The following is a 17,823-nucleotide window of genomic DNA, read 5'->3' as shown; positions in this document are numbered from 1 at the left end:
CCACGCATGCTCGGAATCAAGCAGAAGAGCTGCACTGGCTATTGAACGTCTTTCCTTGGCTTCTCATATGTGTTGTGCGTCACCGCGTTCTTGACCTTTCGGAATTTCCGACAACATTTGTGTGACCGTGTGTATGCAAGACAAGTTTGAGCCAACATCCGTCTGAAAAAATCCCATGGATTTGGTTGTCGGAATGTGCGATCGTGTGTATGCGGCATTACATGGGACAGCCCAGGCAGCTCTTTCCATATATTACATTAAGAAGGAGGCAACAGGAGGAATGAAGATTCCCTACATTGTAGCTGGAAGCACAAGTCTCCAAGGGAGTCAAAGCCATAAAGTGCAGCCCAGGGATCTCACCATGACGCCTCTTAGAGATACAGTACAAAAGCCTGTGTTTGATTAAACTCACTGATATCTACTAAAAACTGAAACAGGGGCTTGAAGAATTTAATCAATTCTATATAGAGATACAAAATAAATGGTCATTAGTGCAGTTGAAGAGTTTCTTGGTCTCTATATGCCATCTAGTGGACATAAAGTATAAAACAGTTAGGGCAAACCTCATATACTATAACACTATAACTACTAAGGCCACGCTCACATCTATGCAGGTTGCGGTTAATGCATTTTATTTTTTGCGTTTTGCATTTTTTTTAACAAGGTTTTTTTTTTTACACATTTTGCAGGGTTTTCTTTTTTTGGTAATAGGAAAGTATGTCAGTTCTGCTCATGGAGTGCGACTTGAATGCAATTTTGATGCGTCTTTACACTCTCTGACACTCAAGTAGCATCAAAGTCACATGAAAGTTATGCAGGAACCTTTATGTGTCCAAAGTTGCCTGTTGGGGTGAAGGGCTAGGATTAGGGTTAAATGTTAGGGTTAGCAGTAATCATTAGGATTAGGGTTAGTGGTAATCATTAGGGTTAGTGTTCTAGATTCTGGGGGGATCTAGGATGGAGAAGGACCTGGAGGTCCTAGTAGATGATAGGCTCAGCAATGGCATGTGATGCCAAGCTTCTGCTAATAAAGCAAATAGAATATTAGCATGCATTATAAAGGGGATCAACTCCAGAGATAAAACGACAATTCTCCCGCTCTATAAGACTCTGGCCTATAAGGTCCGGCCACATCTGGAGTATGCTGTCCAGTTCTGGGCACCAGTCCTCAGGAAGGATGTACTGGAAATGGAGCGAATACAAAGAAGGGCAACAAAGCTAATAAAGGGGTCTGGAGGATATTAGTTATGAGGAAAGGTTGTGAGCACTGTACTTATTCTCTCTGGAGAAGAGACGCTTGAGAGGGGATATGATTTCAATATACAAATCCCGTACTGGGGACCCCACAATAGGGATAAAACTTTTTCACGGAAGGGAGTTTAACAAGACTCGTGGCCACTCAAGAAAAGAGGTTTAACCTTAAACTGAGTAGAGGGTTCTTTACTCTAAGAGCGGCAAGGATGGGGAATTCCCTTCCACAGGCGGTGGTCTCAGTGCAGGGAATTGATAGTTTCAAGAAACTATTAGATAAGCACCTGAATGACCGCAACATACAGGGATATACAGTGTAATACTGACATATAATCACACACATAGGTTGGACTTGATGGACTTGTGTCTTTTTTCGACCTCACCTACTATGTAACCCTATCAAATAACACTAATCGTAACCCTAACCCTAGCCCTTAACTCTAACATGCGACTTTGGACACATAAGGGGTTCCTGCACTACTTTGATGAAACGCTGATATGACTTTGATGCTACTTGAGTACCAGAGAGTGTAAACACGCTCCATGTACACAACTGTCATATTTTTCTATTAGCCCCCAAAAAAGCATAAAAAAAATGCAACACAAGTCTATTACATGCAAAACACAATCTGCTGCTGTAGGAAAAAAGTGCCTGACCCTTTCCAAAAAATACACCGGCTCGAAACGCATAGATGTGAACGAGATCCATAGGAAACCATGTTAATCACTTCAGCTCCAGAAGGTTTACCCCTCTGCATGACCAGGCCATTTTTTGCGTTCCGGCACTGCGTTGCTTTAACTGACAATTGCGCGGTCGTGTGACGCTGTACCTAAACAAAATTGTGTTCTTTCTTCCCACAAATAGAACTTTATTTTGGCGATATTTGATCACCTCTGCGGTTTTTATTTTTTGCGCTATAAACATAAAAGACTGAAAATTTTTAAAACAAAAAACTATATTTTTTACTTTCTGCTATAAAACACATTCAATAAAAAAATTTAAACAATTGAATTTCTCCATAAATTTAGCCCAATATGTATTCTGCTACATATTTTTGGTAAAACAAATCCCAATAAGCATATATATATTGTTTTTTGCGCAAAAACCACCTAGCGTATAGAGTCTAAAAAATTATGGAATACACTGTATTTATGGAATTATTATTTTTTTACTAGTAATGGCGGCAATCAGCTACTTATAGTGGGACTGAAATATTGCGGCAGACACAATCAGACACTTTTGACACTTTTTGGGGACAAGTGAAACTAATTACAGTGATATAGATAGAGAGAGAGAGAGATCTAGATATAAATCTATATCTATATCTATATCTAGAGAGAGAGAGAGAGAGAGAGAGAGAGAGAGAGAGAGAGAGAGAGATAGATAGAGATAGATAGATAGATAGATATACATTGAAACCTTGGATTACAAACATAATTCGTTCCAGGAGAATGCTTGTAATCCAAAGCACTTGCATATCAAAGCGAGTTTCCCCATAGAAGTCAATGGAAACAAAGATATTTTGTTCCGCATTGACCTCTATTGCATGCAAAACCGCATGTTGCCAGAGGTGGGGGGGGGGGGGGGCGGCGGAGAGCCTCGGAAATACTCGGGGACAGCTCGGCTGTACTCGGAAACCCTCGGGAACTGAGTATTTCTGAGTGATTGCTGAGTATTTGAGAACAAGGTTCCACATGTTCCAGTGTGTATATAGATGTGTGTGTATATATATATATATATATATATATATATATATATATATATATATATATACACACACACACACACACACATATATATGTATATATATGTGTGATCCAGCGCACAGCTGCTGCCCTGTATGCTATAGGGCGGTCAGTAAGTGGCTAAATTGACTGTAGTGTGTTTCTGCAAAACGGTGTGAACCAAAATAGGTGTGAACCAAGTGTAAGAAAGTAGAGATGTATATTTAAAGAATCTGTAAGCTGAATCATATTTTCAATATTTTGCTGCCCTGGTTTCTTACAGTTAAAGATTAAAATGACACTAAACTTTGTTTTAAAAGAAAATCTATTCAAGTCTGTATTCTTAACTCAAAAAAGTCCCTTCTATTGCTCTCAGCCTCCTCCAAATCTCCAAATTCGTATTTATTTATTTTTTGCTACTGTGTTAGAGGGTAACTACGTTCGTTCTTCATGGTTCCATTGTATATAGGAATATATCCACCCCATATACTATTACACCATTTGTAGTCAAAGGGCATTATGTGAACATATATAAGAAAACTGAGTATCAAAAAACTATTTTATTTCATTCCATTGAAAACATTTACAAAACAGGTTAAATACTCTCCACTTCAGTGGTGGCCCGTCCATTAAGGGGTGCCGCCCCTCTATCCACGGCTGCCACATGCTAATTAATGCTCTATGATCCACGGCCGCTACCCCCTTTTTATGCATCTGGCCCCTTTCAGGACCCTGGGCGCATGAATTACAGCGGCTGGGGTGTTTTTTTTTTTTAAGCACCTGATTAGAGCCAGAGGCTCTAAAAAGGCTTCAAAATAGGGTTGGCTCGTGGCGCAGAGCATTGCCCCAAGAGTCCACCCAGGTGTTACAACAGCGAATAAATATTTGCTATTGAAACGCTGATCCTTAATCCAGCCAATCAGAAGCGGGTATGAGACTCGTTTTCTGCTTTGGTCAAAAAGAGAAGAGTCCGCCGAGGAGGAGGGAAGAAATAGATGCCACCAGAATGCCGTGGAGAGCAGGGGAAGGTGAAGCCACCGGTTAAGCCTGGGAGAAGCGCTGCCCTCCAAAGATGGGGTAAGTGCTCTACAGCTGACCGACTGGGCGGGTGAAGGGATATTGAGCTTAACCGCTTTCATTCTTTAAGAAAATCGGTTTCCATTTTGTGTCTCTCTAACATCCACTTCACAAATAGACATGCTCAAGTTTTGCTTATCTAGTTTTGTTTCTCATGTTACTGTTATCTTCTTTCAGTTGTTTCGTTTCTTGGAAAGCACATGATTTTGAGGAATCACTAGTTTCACTTTTATTGTAGGCTGTACTTGTATATGATTGGATAATCTGTATGACACGTTCAAAGGGCGGTACTTTCTGAAAGCCCCCTTTAAATATTCACACCAAAGAATAAAGATTAGATTTGCTCGGAGAGACTTTGTTGTTTTGTGTCATTGTCTCAATGGGCTAATCTCCCAGGCCTGTGTGGGGATTGAACTTCACACTTTAACAGACATGAAGGGGTTAAAAACCACCTCTAGACAATCTACATTCCCTTCAGCGGGGGTGTAACTCTTTGCCGCCCCAAAAAACTTTTTACCACCAATCCCCACTGCTCCACTTAGAGGTTACATAAATAGATTCCATGCACAGTTAACATGTAGGCTCGATGTGTTTCGGGAATCCTTCTTCAGGAGCTCATGTGATGGAATCTAAAGAGTGTAGATATATCCATTAAGCGTATCAAATATAACAAATATAATATTTGATTTGATCAAAAATAAATACATCATAGACATTGGAACCCACTTTTGAGCTTTGCGGAACTATCAAAAGATATAAATGACTGGAATTTACAACATTAATATGTTTCCCAGTCAATTTCAGTCAATTATATCTTTTGCTATTTCCACAAAAATCACAAGTAAGTTCCAATGTATTGGTACGTTCCATGTCTATGATATATTTATTTTTGATCAAATCAAATATTGTATTTTTTTTAATGTTATCTGCTTAATGGATATATCTACACTCTTTAGGTTCCCTCACATGTTCTCCCGAAGAAGGATTCCCGAAACATGTTGAGTCTACATGTGAACTGTGAATGGAATCTAAACATGTTGTGGACCTCTAAGTGGAGAGTTGTTTTTTTAGCATGTTTTGTAAATGGAATCAAATAAATTTGTTTTTTGATACTAAGCTTTCTTATATATATCCATAAAGTCCTATGCCTACAAATGGTGTTATGCCGCGTACACACGATCCGAATTCTCGTCGGAAAACTGCAGAACATGCCAAAGACAGATGGGTACCTCCTCCCCCGGCAGTGATCAGGCGGCTTCCTAGTGTACAGATTATCCCCAAGGCGAAGCCTACTGATAGGCTCACAGTGAGTCCTGTAGAGTGGTTTGATTTACTAAAGACAAAATAGACTGTGCACTTTGCAAGTACATTTGCTAGAGAGCTTAGTATAAGAGGTGATGCTCTGCTGACTTCCATCATTCAATCATGTGCAAGCAATGATGCTGTTTTTTTTGTTTTGTTTTTTTCCCTTTCAAGTGAAGCTTCACCTCATTTAACCACTTAAGCCCCGGACCAATTTGCAGCCAAAGGACCAAGCCCCTTTTTGCGATTCGGCACTGCGTCGCTTTAACTGAAAATTGCGCGGTCGTGCGACGTGGCTCCTAAACAAAATTGACGTCCTTTTTTCCCCACAAATAGAGCTTTCTTTTGCTGGTATTTGATCACCTCTGCCTTTTTTATTTTTTGCGCTATAAACAAAAATAGTGCGACAATTTTGAAAAAAACGTATTATTTTTTACCTTTTGCTATAATAAATATCCCTAAAAAATATATACATTTTTTTTCCCTCAGTTTAGGCTGAAACGTATTCTTCTACATATTTTTGGCAAAAAAATTGCAATTAGCGATTATTGATTGGTTTGCGCAAAAGTTATAGCGTTTACAAAATAGGGGATAGTTTTATAGCATTTTTATTAATATGTTTTTTTTTTTACTAGTAATGTCGGCGATCAGCGATTTTTATTGTGACTGCGACATTATGGCGGACACATCGGACAATTTTGACACATTTTTGGGACCATTGTCATTTATACAACGATCAGTGCTATTTAAATGCACTGATTCCTGTGTAAATGACACTGGCAGTGAAGGAGTTAACCACTAGGGGGCAGTGTAGGGGTTATGTATGACGTTATGTTTTTTTATTGTAGGGGGCGTGGCCTGGTATGTGACGTTACTGATCGTCTTTCCCTATAAAAGGGAACAGACGATTGGTGACAGCCACACTAGGAAGCACGGGGAGAGGTTTGATTACACAGACCTGTCCTCATTCTTCAGCTCTGTGACCCGATCGCGGGACACCAGCAGCGATCGGGTCCGCTGGTCCTGCGGCCACGGTCACGGAGCTCAGGATTGGGTCGGGGAGCGTGCCGCCGCCGGCAGGCTTCCGACCCACGGCTGGGCACTTAAAGAGCCACATACAGGTACGTGATTGTGCCCAGCAGGGCCAGATTAAGAGCATCATGTGCTTGGTGCTGAGGATTTTGGTGGAACTTTTACTGGTCACCCTTCTGCTTTCCAGGAGCCTGTGCTGGCATGCGCCCAAACTCAAAAGTGTGCAGCCACACAGGCATAACACTAGGGAAGCCTGGCATTTGATTTGCCAAGTTTCTGTAAGGGCCGTGCATTGGTGTGCACTCTGAGCTGAAAGAGTGCAGCTGCACAGGCCTAACACTATGGAAGCCCCAGACTTCTGTAAGAGCCCTGCATTGGCGTGCCCCAGGCTTCTGTTAGGACTCCTGCTCATGCAGTGCCCATTATCAATCCCACCGCCCTGCCCAGGCGGTGCATGTGGAATGCAGGGCCTGTCAGGGGAGATCTCTTCTCGTTGGCCCATTGCTTTCCATGAGAAGTCTGTCCTTTTTGGGTGGCTGGGCCTATATTAAGGTAGGGGCCTGGAGCTGCAGCTCCAATAGACCCTACGTTAATCCAGCCCTGGTGCCCAGCCGTGCCATTCTGCCGGCATACATCGGCGTGAGGCGGTCCTTAAGTGGTTAATAAAGTCTGGAGCAACTGTCTATTTGCCTGTAAATCAACCCCAAAGAGTCCATTAATTACTGTAACAAAAAAGTGGCAACTTCTTACATTTTCTAAGCCAAGTAGAACGAGAAGAGGAATGGTGGTCATCCCTCCTTGAATCCACTCTTCTAGAGATACCGTACCATCGTGGTCATAATCAATCTCCTCCATCATTTCATGGAGAATCTGCAACATAAAGGAAATTGAAATAAATAAATGGTACGTTAGTCTGTAACAAATTTAGAGAAAACAATTGGAAATCATAGAAGGCACCATATACTATCACTATTACTATCTGGAACCCCCAGAAAAAAACGCACGTCAGGCTATAGGGCAAACATGCAGATTACCTCTTGTTTCCCATAGTGTGGTGCTCAGTGCCTAAGAGACTTATCGCTAGAACCAAATGATGTCACATTGGTGGTGTCTGGAACATCATGTAAAAGGTAGTGCCAGTCATAAGGCTCATGCCCAGGGAATATGTTTTCTGGCATGGAACACAAATATGCATTGGAGCGTGAGCACAATGGCATGCATATGGACACATTCATCACAGTTACTGCCACCTAGTGGGTTATTTAGGCTTGGGTACTGCATGGAATCATTTCTGAATGGTCTTTTAGCTTGAGTTCCTGTTACCTGCACCCGATTGACCCCGTTATTGACTCAGCTTATGGCTGGATAATCTTTGGCTGTCTTAAGCCCCATACACACGATCGGATTTCCCGATGGGAAATGTGTGATCACAGGCTGTTGACGGAAAATCTGATCGTTTGTACGCTCCATCGGACAATTGTTTTTTTTCAGATTTTCTGAGGACAAATGTTGGATAGCAAGTTTTAAAATTTTTCCGCAGACAAATGTCTGTTGTGGGATTTTACGATCGTGTGCACACAAGTCTGTCGGACAAAAGTCCAAAGTACAAACACGCATGCTCGGAAGCAAGGAGGAGCCAGAAGCGGTCGGTCTTGTAAACTAGCATTGGTGGAGCTAAAACAAGTTTTTCAAGGATATACATTATGTTCAAAGATATATCCCCAGTAGCCACCCCCTAGTGACGCCACTGCTCTGGAGAGAGAATGTGAAAAACTCCTCTTTCCTGGCTGTGTGTGTGGGTGGGGGGGGGGGGGGGGGGTCCAAAATTCAAAGGCTCCTATGGGAGTGCTACTTACCGTATGTTTTTCTCCTATACAGAGGAAAACATGTAAAAAAAAATTCCATTCTGTGTGTAAAAAGAAATAATAATTTATAATAAGATATAAGAATAATATAAAATAGCTAGATCAGGGCTTGCTATGGCTTAGTGTCAGAGGGAAGGTCAAAGGTTTGGGTTGGGGGTCAGAGGTCATGGTCAGTGTGTTTTAGGCAGGATATAAAAGTAACTAAAATACACACTATTGTTTCTTTGCCCTACTAAAAGTGCAAACAACAAATAATAAGTGCATATATAGAATCGCCATAAACGTCAGTAGGAATATTTATTTGGGGATTTTTTTTTTTTTTTGGTTCGTAGTGGGTCATTGCAATGGCAAGAAATATAAAGTTAAAGTGGTTCTGAAAGCAGAAGGTATTTTACCTTAATGCATTCTCTGTATTAAGGTAAAAAAACCCTCTGCATGCAGCCCCCCCCCCCCCCATACTTACCTGAGCCTGACCTTGATCCAGCAATGTGCATGAATGCAGTTTCTCTCTGCTCTCTTCCTCCTCATTGGCTTATGCCCCGTACACACGATCGGAAATTTGGCCAGCAGAAGTCCGATGAGAACTTTTGATCGGAAAATGCGACCGTGTGTATGCTCCATCGGACTTTTGCTGGCCGAATTCCTGCCAGCAAAAGATTGAGAGCAGGTTCTCAATTTTTCGGTCAGAAAAATAACTTTTTCCGACCAAAAAAGGAAAAGAGGACGGCACTCTCCTTCCTCTTGCACTCAACTCTTCTTGCCTCGCTGAGCTCGGTTTCCATTCCATGTTGCCAGCACACAGCACAGACACTTCCCCTTCCTTCTCACCTTGTGCTCCTCTCCATTCAGGAAATGGCTCACAGCTTCTCCCCAGCCAATGGGAACAGAGGAGTGTGGACTGTGGAAGGCAAAGTAGAAGTTCAGTACTGGAGTGTCGCTGTGGGGCCCTAGGGCAGATCGGAGCTGGATTTTGTGGAGGATACGATAATATGACAGGGAGGCTGCAGGGACCCCCTGGAGCTAGGGTGGGGTTGTGATTGTGACCCCTGCAACCCTTTATGCTACGCCCATGGTTCTCCTTATTAGTTGACAGTACTTAGCTAAGCAACCAGTATGGAAACCAGCAAAAGGACAAATATGAGAGTACAACATGGAAAAAACTTTTTTCATCACTTACAGGGCTAAGCTCGGTGATGTCCCATTCTAAATATTCAGCCACATGCATCATCTGAGAGATTATACATTCCAACTCCTGCAAAACAAACAACAAAAATAAAATAAAAATAGAAATTAAAATATTACTACGACTATAAAATATTGCTACAACATATACAGTGGCTATAATAAAAGTCTAAGACAAGTATTTGGCGCAAATCAAAGATATTAGGTTCCCACTAGAAAAAAAGTCTATAAAAGTACATATAGTAGTGAGTGCAGGGAATGCACTACTTTGTCAAGTCCAAAAAAGGAAATTAAATGTTCTTTAGTTCGTGAGGAGAGGGGAGGGGGAGAGGGATGGAGAGGGGGGGATGGATCCGCATGCAGGGCTGCCACCTTAAAAGAGCTGAAACTTAAGCTCCTGGATTGCTGCAGATAAAGGAGAAAAAAAGAGAGAGAGAGGGACGCCTCTGGGTGCAGATTTTTCAAAAGGTTTTATTTTCAGTGTAAAAACATAAAATTTTGCACTCACATTTTGTAGGCAAAAAGTAAGCATTAAACACAGAGGGTCATCTGGTATATCTGATTATGGAACGTCAGCCAGTGATCCGGTCCACATCTGTCATCTAGTTGTTCCTGTTCCTCTCACATAAGGTCCACTACAGGTGTTTTTTAAGAAGCAGCCGGCTTATGGTGGACACGAGATGTGCGGTCTTGAGAACGAGGCTTGGGAGGCAGAGATGACCAGGGTGCGGGGCTGTGATGTCAGAGGGTATGCGACGCGTTTCTTGAGCGTGCGGGTCGAGATTGTCGGACGACCGCGCTCTTTCATCAGGCAGAATCAGAATAAAGTGAAGGGGACTCAGGATTTAAATAGGGGCAGGCTAAGGACAGTGGGCGTGGCTGGAGACGGACTAGGAACAAGTGAAGGGGCGTGGCTACGGCCGAGTATGGGGAAGGAAACGATGAGTAATGAGGGGGGAGGGAAATGGGAGAGAGAGAGAGCAGCAGCGGCTTGGTATAAGGAAGAAGAGGGGAAAGAAAACGTCTATGGGGAAATCTTATGTATATATCGGTAAAAACGTCTATGGAATAAAATTCTATGGGAAAAAAAAACAAAAATAAGTGGGAGAATGAGTAAGAAAAGGATGGAAAATTGATAAAAAAAAATATATATAAAAAGATAAAAAAGCTTAGAAAAGCTTAAAGGGAGGGGAGTAAAAAAGAAGGTAAAAAGAGGCAAAAAGCATACATGAAGTATGTGGATATACTGTATTTGCTGGCGTATAAGACTACCTTTTACACTTAAAAAAAATGCCCAAAAATTGGTGGTCGTCTTATACGCCGGGTATACAGGTATACAATGCTGCCCGATGGCTGTCAGCCCCCGAATGTCTGCTAATACTGTATGTGGCTTCAGCAACAAACAGTATACGCCGTTGAGCCAATCCCGGCGAGCGATGTATTCTATTAATGAATACAGAGCCTGCTTGGATTGGAGTAACAACCACTGCCAATCCGAGCAGGCTACATAGAGTAGCCTGCTCGGATTGGCTTTGAGAGAGAGAGAGGCAAGGGCTGATGATGCTACAGCCTCTGCCAATCCAAGCAGGCGTTGTATTCATTAAAATAATACACCGCTCACCATACTTCCCTGGGTAAATCCATTCACTGATCTCCTACTACTATACATCCTGCTATTTGCCTTTGAGGTCTCAGGCACCCAAGAGGGACAGGTAAATCTGGGACATATGACAGGGGGGTTATTAAATGCATTTTGGTGGACAATTCTCATAGAATGTAACCCAAAAGTGGTATAGGTTTGGTTAGTGAAAAATTCTACTTTCCAGAGTTGTGGCATTCATTAGATCTCTGTTTGTGTTATTATTGTTTGATTTACTTTATGACATAACACAGCATGGCGGATGAGTAGTTGGCATTCTTGCTTTGTATTTTTTAATCGTTCTAATGTTTTTTTAAAATGGTGTTGCCTCAGAAGGGGGGTAGTCTTATACCACGAGTATTGCCCAAAACCTATGTTTTCACTTGAAAAATAGGGGGTCGTCTTATACGCCCAGTCGTCTTATACGCCGGCAAATACAGTAATTGTATTGGGGATTGGACGTGCAGGACATATGTGTATAAGGGGATAAAAATAGTGTATGTGTATACACACATATACAAATACACATATAGATACGTACGCATACCCGTGTTAAATGAAAAAAACGGGATGTATAAAATAAAATAAAAATGAGAATAAAAACAGAAGTAAAATCAAAAACGTACATCCGCACATATATGCCTACATAGACACATGTGTGTATGTGTGTACGCACATACATGCATGTGGGGCGTGGGAAGAGGAAAAAGGAATACGGGGGAGTAGATTGCGAGGGGGGGGGGAAGAAAAAAGGGGGGGGAAAGGAGCTAAAAGGGGGGGGGGGGATGGGGGAGGGGGGGAGGGGAAGGGGGAAAGGTGGGCAGGGGGAGAGGAATAGGAAGTATTACACTAATACAAAATGATAAGAATTATTTTCTAAATATGCATGGGTACATATACAAGCTAATATCAATACATGATTCTTTGCAAGGAGAAGAGAGAATATAATCGCTTGAAAAATGCAGTAATGGTAAAAAACGGTATGCATCATAATATATTTGCCATAAATATTGGTAACTGGAAGGAGCGGATAGATTGAGAGGATATCTATATAGGTGAGGGGATGTTTTTTTTGTAGAGTCATGTTGTGTGATAAGGAGGGCACCATGGACGAGGGGTGTCTGGTCTGGGGCAGTTTGAGCTCTGCGACAGATAACAGGTGGGTTGTAAGGTAGTGGTACATCAGAGGATGGTGGCAATTTCGATACACTCGTTGATTCCCCCTGGGGAGAGTGCGTCGAGGGTATAGATCCAGAAGGTTTCACGAGAGCATAATTAAAAAAAAAAAACAAGAAAAAAACTCAAAAGAGACTAAAGAACTACCCGACCCACCGATCACATCTCCACTTCATGACCATACAGGATCCATTTCCAACTCATCTTTTATTGACATCGACACTCTAGAAATCTCTAATGACGATGAAATGACATCACAATTACTCACCCAACATCTCATCTCATCCCCCCCCATTATCCATACATCACTGAAACCTAAATCCATCTTTTTTCCCACTCATTCAAAAGGCCCATACATTGAAAGTTTCTATCGAGTGGTCTATGCGGACGTGATCAAATTATGTACCACCACTTCAAAATCCCAAAAAAATCAAAAATATAAAAACAATCTAACCCGCTCCGAAATCCTAGCTTTAGACAAGCTAATACATAAAGAAGACATAGTAGTCAAGCCTGCTGACAAAGGGGGCGGAATAGTCCTCCTAGACAGATCCGACTATGTAGCGGAGTCCCTCCGCCTCCTTGCAGATGATTCAACTTACAAAAAACTGACTTATGACCCAACCAATACTTTTGCAAATGAAGCCGAGGCTTTAACCAAATCTGCCCTCCAAGAAGGGATCCTCACAAAAACAGAAGCCGCCTTCCTACATAAAAACTTCTACCAAATCCCCTACTTCTACCATCTACCCAAAGTACATAAAAATCTCCATCACCCTCCCGGCTGACCAATTGTGGCTGCTATGGATAGTGTCACCACAGGCTTCAGTTTATACATTGATCAATTCCTACAGCCCCTGGTGACACAACTGCAATCCTATATTCGCGATGGTCGTCACCTCCTAGAACTCCTGGCCCCTTACAGATGGGAAACTTCATATACCTGGCTCTCCCTGGATGTCAGCTCACTGTATACCTCTATCCCACATGACTTTGGCCTAAAAGCCATTGAAGACTCCTTAATCAATGAGCCCCTAATGAATATGAGGCAAGCTGACTTTGTGCTAAAGGCCGTTAATTTTTCTTTGACACATAACTATTTTACCTTCAACGGTGACTTCTACCAACAGATCCAAGGTACAGCTATGGGCGCCAATTTTGCGCCCTCATATGCGAACCTTGCGATGGGCTTCTGGGAGTCCCACTACATCTACAAAAATAATCCTTTTTCAGAAAACAATCTTTTTCGGCAGATACATAGATGACCTTATCCTCATCTGGGATGGAGCAGCTGACTCAATCCCCCCCTTTGTTCAACATTGCAACAATAACCCCTATGGCCTATCCTTTACGTCTAATACCAACTCCGAGACCATAGCATTTTTAGACTTAGAACTGGGACACAAAGGTCATGCTATTATCTCAAAAAACTATACGAAACCAACCGCGGGCAACTCCTACCTTCACTTTAATAGCTGTCACTACCCAAAATGGATTAAAAATATCCCAAAGGGACAATTTTGGCGCCTAAGGCAAAACTGCACCAAACAAATTGACAATATATCGAATCCAGCAACACCTTGAAAACTAAATTTAAAGAAAAAAACTATCCTGCACCTCTTATAGAAAACGCTTTCAAACAGTGCCTCTCAGAAAAAACTGCGACAAAAACAGACCGCTCCCCACAGAATTTCTCTAGTAGATTCATCACCACCTTTCATAATGAACATAAAACTATGGAAAGAATTTTAAAAAAACACTGGAGTATCCTACAGCAGGACCCCCACCTGAAAACTGAACTCCCAGCCTGACCATCTGTCACTTACCGTAGGGCCCCAAACTTGAGAAACAAAATCGCACCCAGTAAATTAAAAACCCAATCCAATTTTCCCAAAACCCTCCAACTGATACCCCTAACTGGGATGTATCAATGCCACAAAGCACTTTGTAAAACATGTAAATTTGTCAATCACGGACAAAAAGTATTCACTACCAAGGGCAAAACCTATGAACTAAAAGAATTTTATAACTGCTCATCCGATTTCGTAATATATGGTCTGAGTTGTCCCTGTGGTCTCATATATGTAGGGAGAACCATTAGGACACTCAGACAACGTTTCGGTGAGCATCGTAGATTAATAGAAGGAGGCACAGACCCCCACAGCGTGCCTAGACACTTCGCCCTCTTTCATAAGGGGTCCACATTAGGCCTCAAGGTCTGGGTTATCGAGCAGATCCCCAACCATCTCCCTCCAGCGGAAAGGTTTAAAAAATTATGCTCTCGTGAAACCTTCTGGATCTATACCCTCGACGCACTCTCCCCAGGGGGAATCAACGAGTGTATCGAAATTGCCACCATCCTCTGATGTACCACTACCTTACAACCCACCTGTTATCTGTCGCAGAGCTCAAACTGCCCCAGACCAGACACCCCTCGTCCATGGTGCCCTCCTTATCACACAACATGACTCTACAAAAAAAACATCCCCTCACCTATATAGATATCCTCTCAATCTATCCGCTCCTTCCAGTTACCAATATTTATGGCAAATATATTATGATGCATACCGTTTTTTACCATTACTGCATTTTTCAAGCGATTATATTCTCTCTTCTCCTTGCAAAGAATCATGTATTGATATTAGCTTGTATATGTACCCATGCATATTTAGAAAATAATTCTTATCATTTTGTATTAGTGTAATACTTCCTATTCCTCTCCCCCCTGCCCACCTTTCCCCCATCCCCCCCCCCTTTTTTCTTCCCCCCCCCCCCTCTCAATCTACTCCCCCGTATTCCTTTTTCCTCTTCCCACGCCCCACACACATGTATGTGCGTACACACATACACACATGTGTCCATGTAGGCATATATGTGCGGATGTACGTTTTTGATTTTACTTCTGTTTTTATTCTCATTTTTATTTTATTTTATACATCCCGTTTTTTTCATTTAACACGGGTATGCGTACGTATCTATATGTGTATTTGTATATGTGTGTATACACATACACTATTTTTATCCATTTATACACATATGTCCTGCACGTCCAATCCCCAATACAATTATATCCACATACTTCATGTATGCTTTTTGCCTCTTTTTACCTTCTTTTTTACTCCCCTCCCTTTAAGCTTTTCTAAGCTTTTTTATCTTTTTATATATATATTTTTTTATCAATTTTCCATCCTTTTCTTACTCATTCTCCCACTTATTTTTGATTTTTTTTCCCATAGAATTTTATTCCATAGACGTTTTTACCGATATATACATAAGATTTCCCCATAGACGTTTTCTTTCCCCTCTTCTTCCTTATACCAAGCCGCTGCTGCTCTCTCTCTCTCCCATTTCCCTCCCCCCCTCATTACTCATCGTTTCCTTCCCCATACTCGGCCGTAGCCACGCCCCTTCACTTGTTCCTAGTCCGTCTCCAGCCACGCCCACTGTCCTTAGCCTGCCCCTATTTAAATCCTGAGTCCCCTTCACTTTATTCTGATTCTGCCTGATGAAAGAGCGCGGTCGTCCGACAATCTCGACCCGCACGCTCAAGAAACGCGTCGCATACCCTCTGACGTCACAGCCCCGCGCCCTGGTCATCTCTGCCTCCCAAGCCTCGTTCTCAAGACCGCACATCTCGTGTCCACCATAAGCCGGCTGCTTCTTAAAAAACACCTGTAGTGGACCTTATGTGAGAGGAACAGGAACAACTAGATGACAGATGTGGACCGGATCACTGGCTGACGTTCCATAATCAGATATACCAGATGACCCTCTGTGTTTAATGCTTACTTTTTGCCTACAAAATGTGAGTGCAAAATTTTATGTTTTTACACTGAAAATAAAACCTTTTGAAAAATCTGCACCCAGAGGCGCCCCTCTCTCTCTCTCTCTTTTTCTCCTTTATCTGCTATAATAAAAGTCTACACACCCCTGTTAAAATGTCAGGTTTCTGTGATGTAAAAAAAATTGACAAAGAAATGATTTCAGAACTTTTTCCACCTTTAGTGTGACCTATAAACTGTACAACTCAATTGAACAACAAACTGAAATATTTTAGGTGGAGGGAAGTAAAAATAAAAAAATATATAATCTGGTTGCATAAGTGTGCACACCCTTACAATAATACTTTGTTGAAGCACCTTTGCATTTTATTACAGCTCTCAGTCATTTTAGGTATGAGTCTATCAGCATGGCACTTCTTGACTTGGCAATATTTGCCTGCTCTTCTTTGCAAAAACACTCCAAATCTGTCAGATTGCGAGGGCATCTCCTGTGCACAGCCCTCTTCAGATCACCCCACAGATTTTCAATGGGATTCAGGTCTGGGCTCTGGCTGGGCCATTCCAAAACTTTAATCTTCTTCTGGTGAATCCATCCCTTTGTTGATTTGGATGTATGCTTTGGGTCGTTTTCATGCTGAAAGAAGAAGTTCCTCTTCATGTTCATCATTCTAGCAGATGTCTGAAGGTTTTGTGCCAATATTGACTGGTATTTGGAAATGTACGTAATTCCCTCTACCGTGATTAAGGCCCTTGCTGAAGAAGAACAGCCCCAAAGCATGATGCTGCCACCATCATGCTTCACAGTGGGTATGGCGTTCTTTTGGTGATGTGCAGTGTTGTTTTTGCGCCAAACATATCTTTTGGAATTATGGCCAAAAAGTCCACCCTTGGTTTCATCAGACGAGAACACATTTTCCCACATGCTTTTGGAAGACTGCAGATGTGTTTTTGCTAAATTTTGCTGGGCTTGGATGTTTTTCTTTGTAAGAAAGGGCTTCCGTCTTTCCACTCTACCCCATAGCCCAGACATATGAAGAATACAGGAGATTGTTGTCACATGTACCACACAGCCGGTACTTGCCAGATATTCCTGCAGCTTCTTTAGTGTTGCTGTAGGCCTCTTGGCAGCCTCCCTGAACAGTTTTCTTCTCATCAATTTTGGAGGGACGTCCAGCTCTTGATAATGTAACTGTTGTGCCATATGCCATGATGATGACGTTCTTCACTGTGTTCCATGGTATATCTTGGAAATTATTTTGTACCCTTCTCCTGACTGATACCTTTTAACAATGAGATATCTCTGATGCTTTGGAAGCTCTCTGCGGACCATGGTATTTGCTGTAGGATGCGACTAAGAAAATGTCAGGAAAGACCTACTAAAACAGCTGAACTTTATTTGGGGTTAATCAGGGGCACTTTAAATGATGGCAGGTGTGTACTGACCGCTATTTAACATGAGTTTGAATGTGATTGTTTAATTCTGAACACAGCTACAACCCAGTTATAAGAGGGTGTGCACACTTATGCAACCACATTATTATTATTATTTTATTTTTTTTCTTGTCCCCACCTAAGATTTTAGTTTGTTTTTCAAATGAGTTGTACAATTTATAGGTCACATTAAAGGTGGAAAAAGTTCTGAAATTGTTTATCTTTGTCTCATTTTTTTTAAGTCACAGAAACCTGACATTTTAACAGGGGAGAGTATACTTTTTATATCATCTGTATATCTTTATTGTGTTAATTAAAATATTAACTTGAACAGATCGCAGAGTTTCAAATGCCAAAGTGT

At 41.8% G+C, this 17,823-nt stretch overlaps 1 protein-coding gene across 1 annotated transcript in view; it reads right to left on the bottom strand.

The window, feature by feature from the left end:
* Positions 1-17,823, bottom strand: part of DGKB (diacylglycerol kinase beta) — a 662,201-nt gene that overhangs the window by 588,057 nt on the left and 56,321 nt on the right. The window contains exons 7-8 of the mRNA XM_077490704.1: positions 9,430-9,504; positions 7,138-7,257 (exon numbers count right to left, since the gene is read on the bottom strand). Of these exons, the coding sequence (XP_077346830.1) occupies positions 7,138-7,257; positions 9,430-9,504 (195 nt within the window). The remainder of the gene's footprint in view (positions 1-7,137; positions 7,258-9,429; positions 9,505-17,823) is intronic.

Source organism: Lithobates pipiens, unplaced genomic scaffold, assembly GCF_037356315.1.
Source record: "Lithobates pipiens isolate NorthernLeopardFrog02 unplaced genomic scaffold, aLitPip1_a1.2 Scaffold_19, whole genome shotgun sequence".
NCBI classification, from domain to species: domain Eukaryota; kingdom Metazoa; phylum Chordata; class Amphibia; order Anura; family Ranidae; genus Lithobates; species Lithobates pipiens.
The sequence above is the reverse complement of the archived record's forward strand: the minus strand, read 5'-3'. Positions and strand labels throughout refer to the sequence as shown.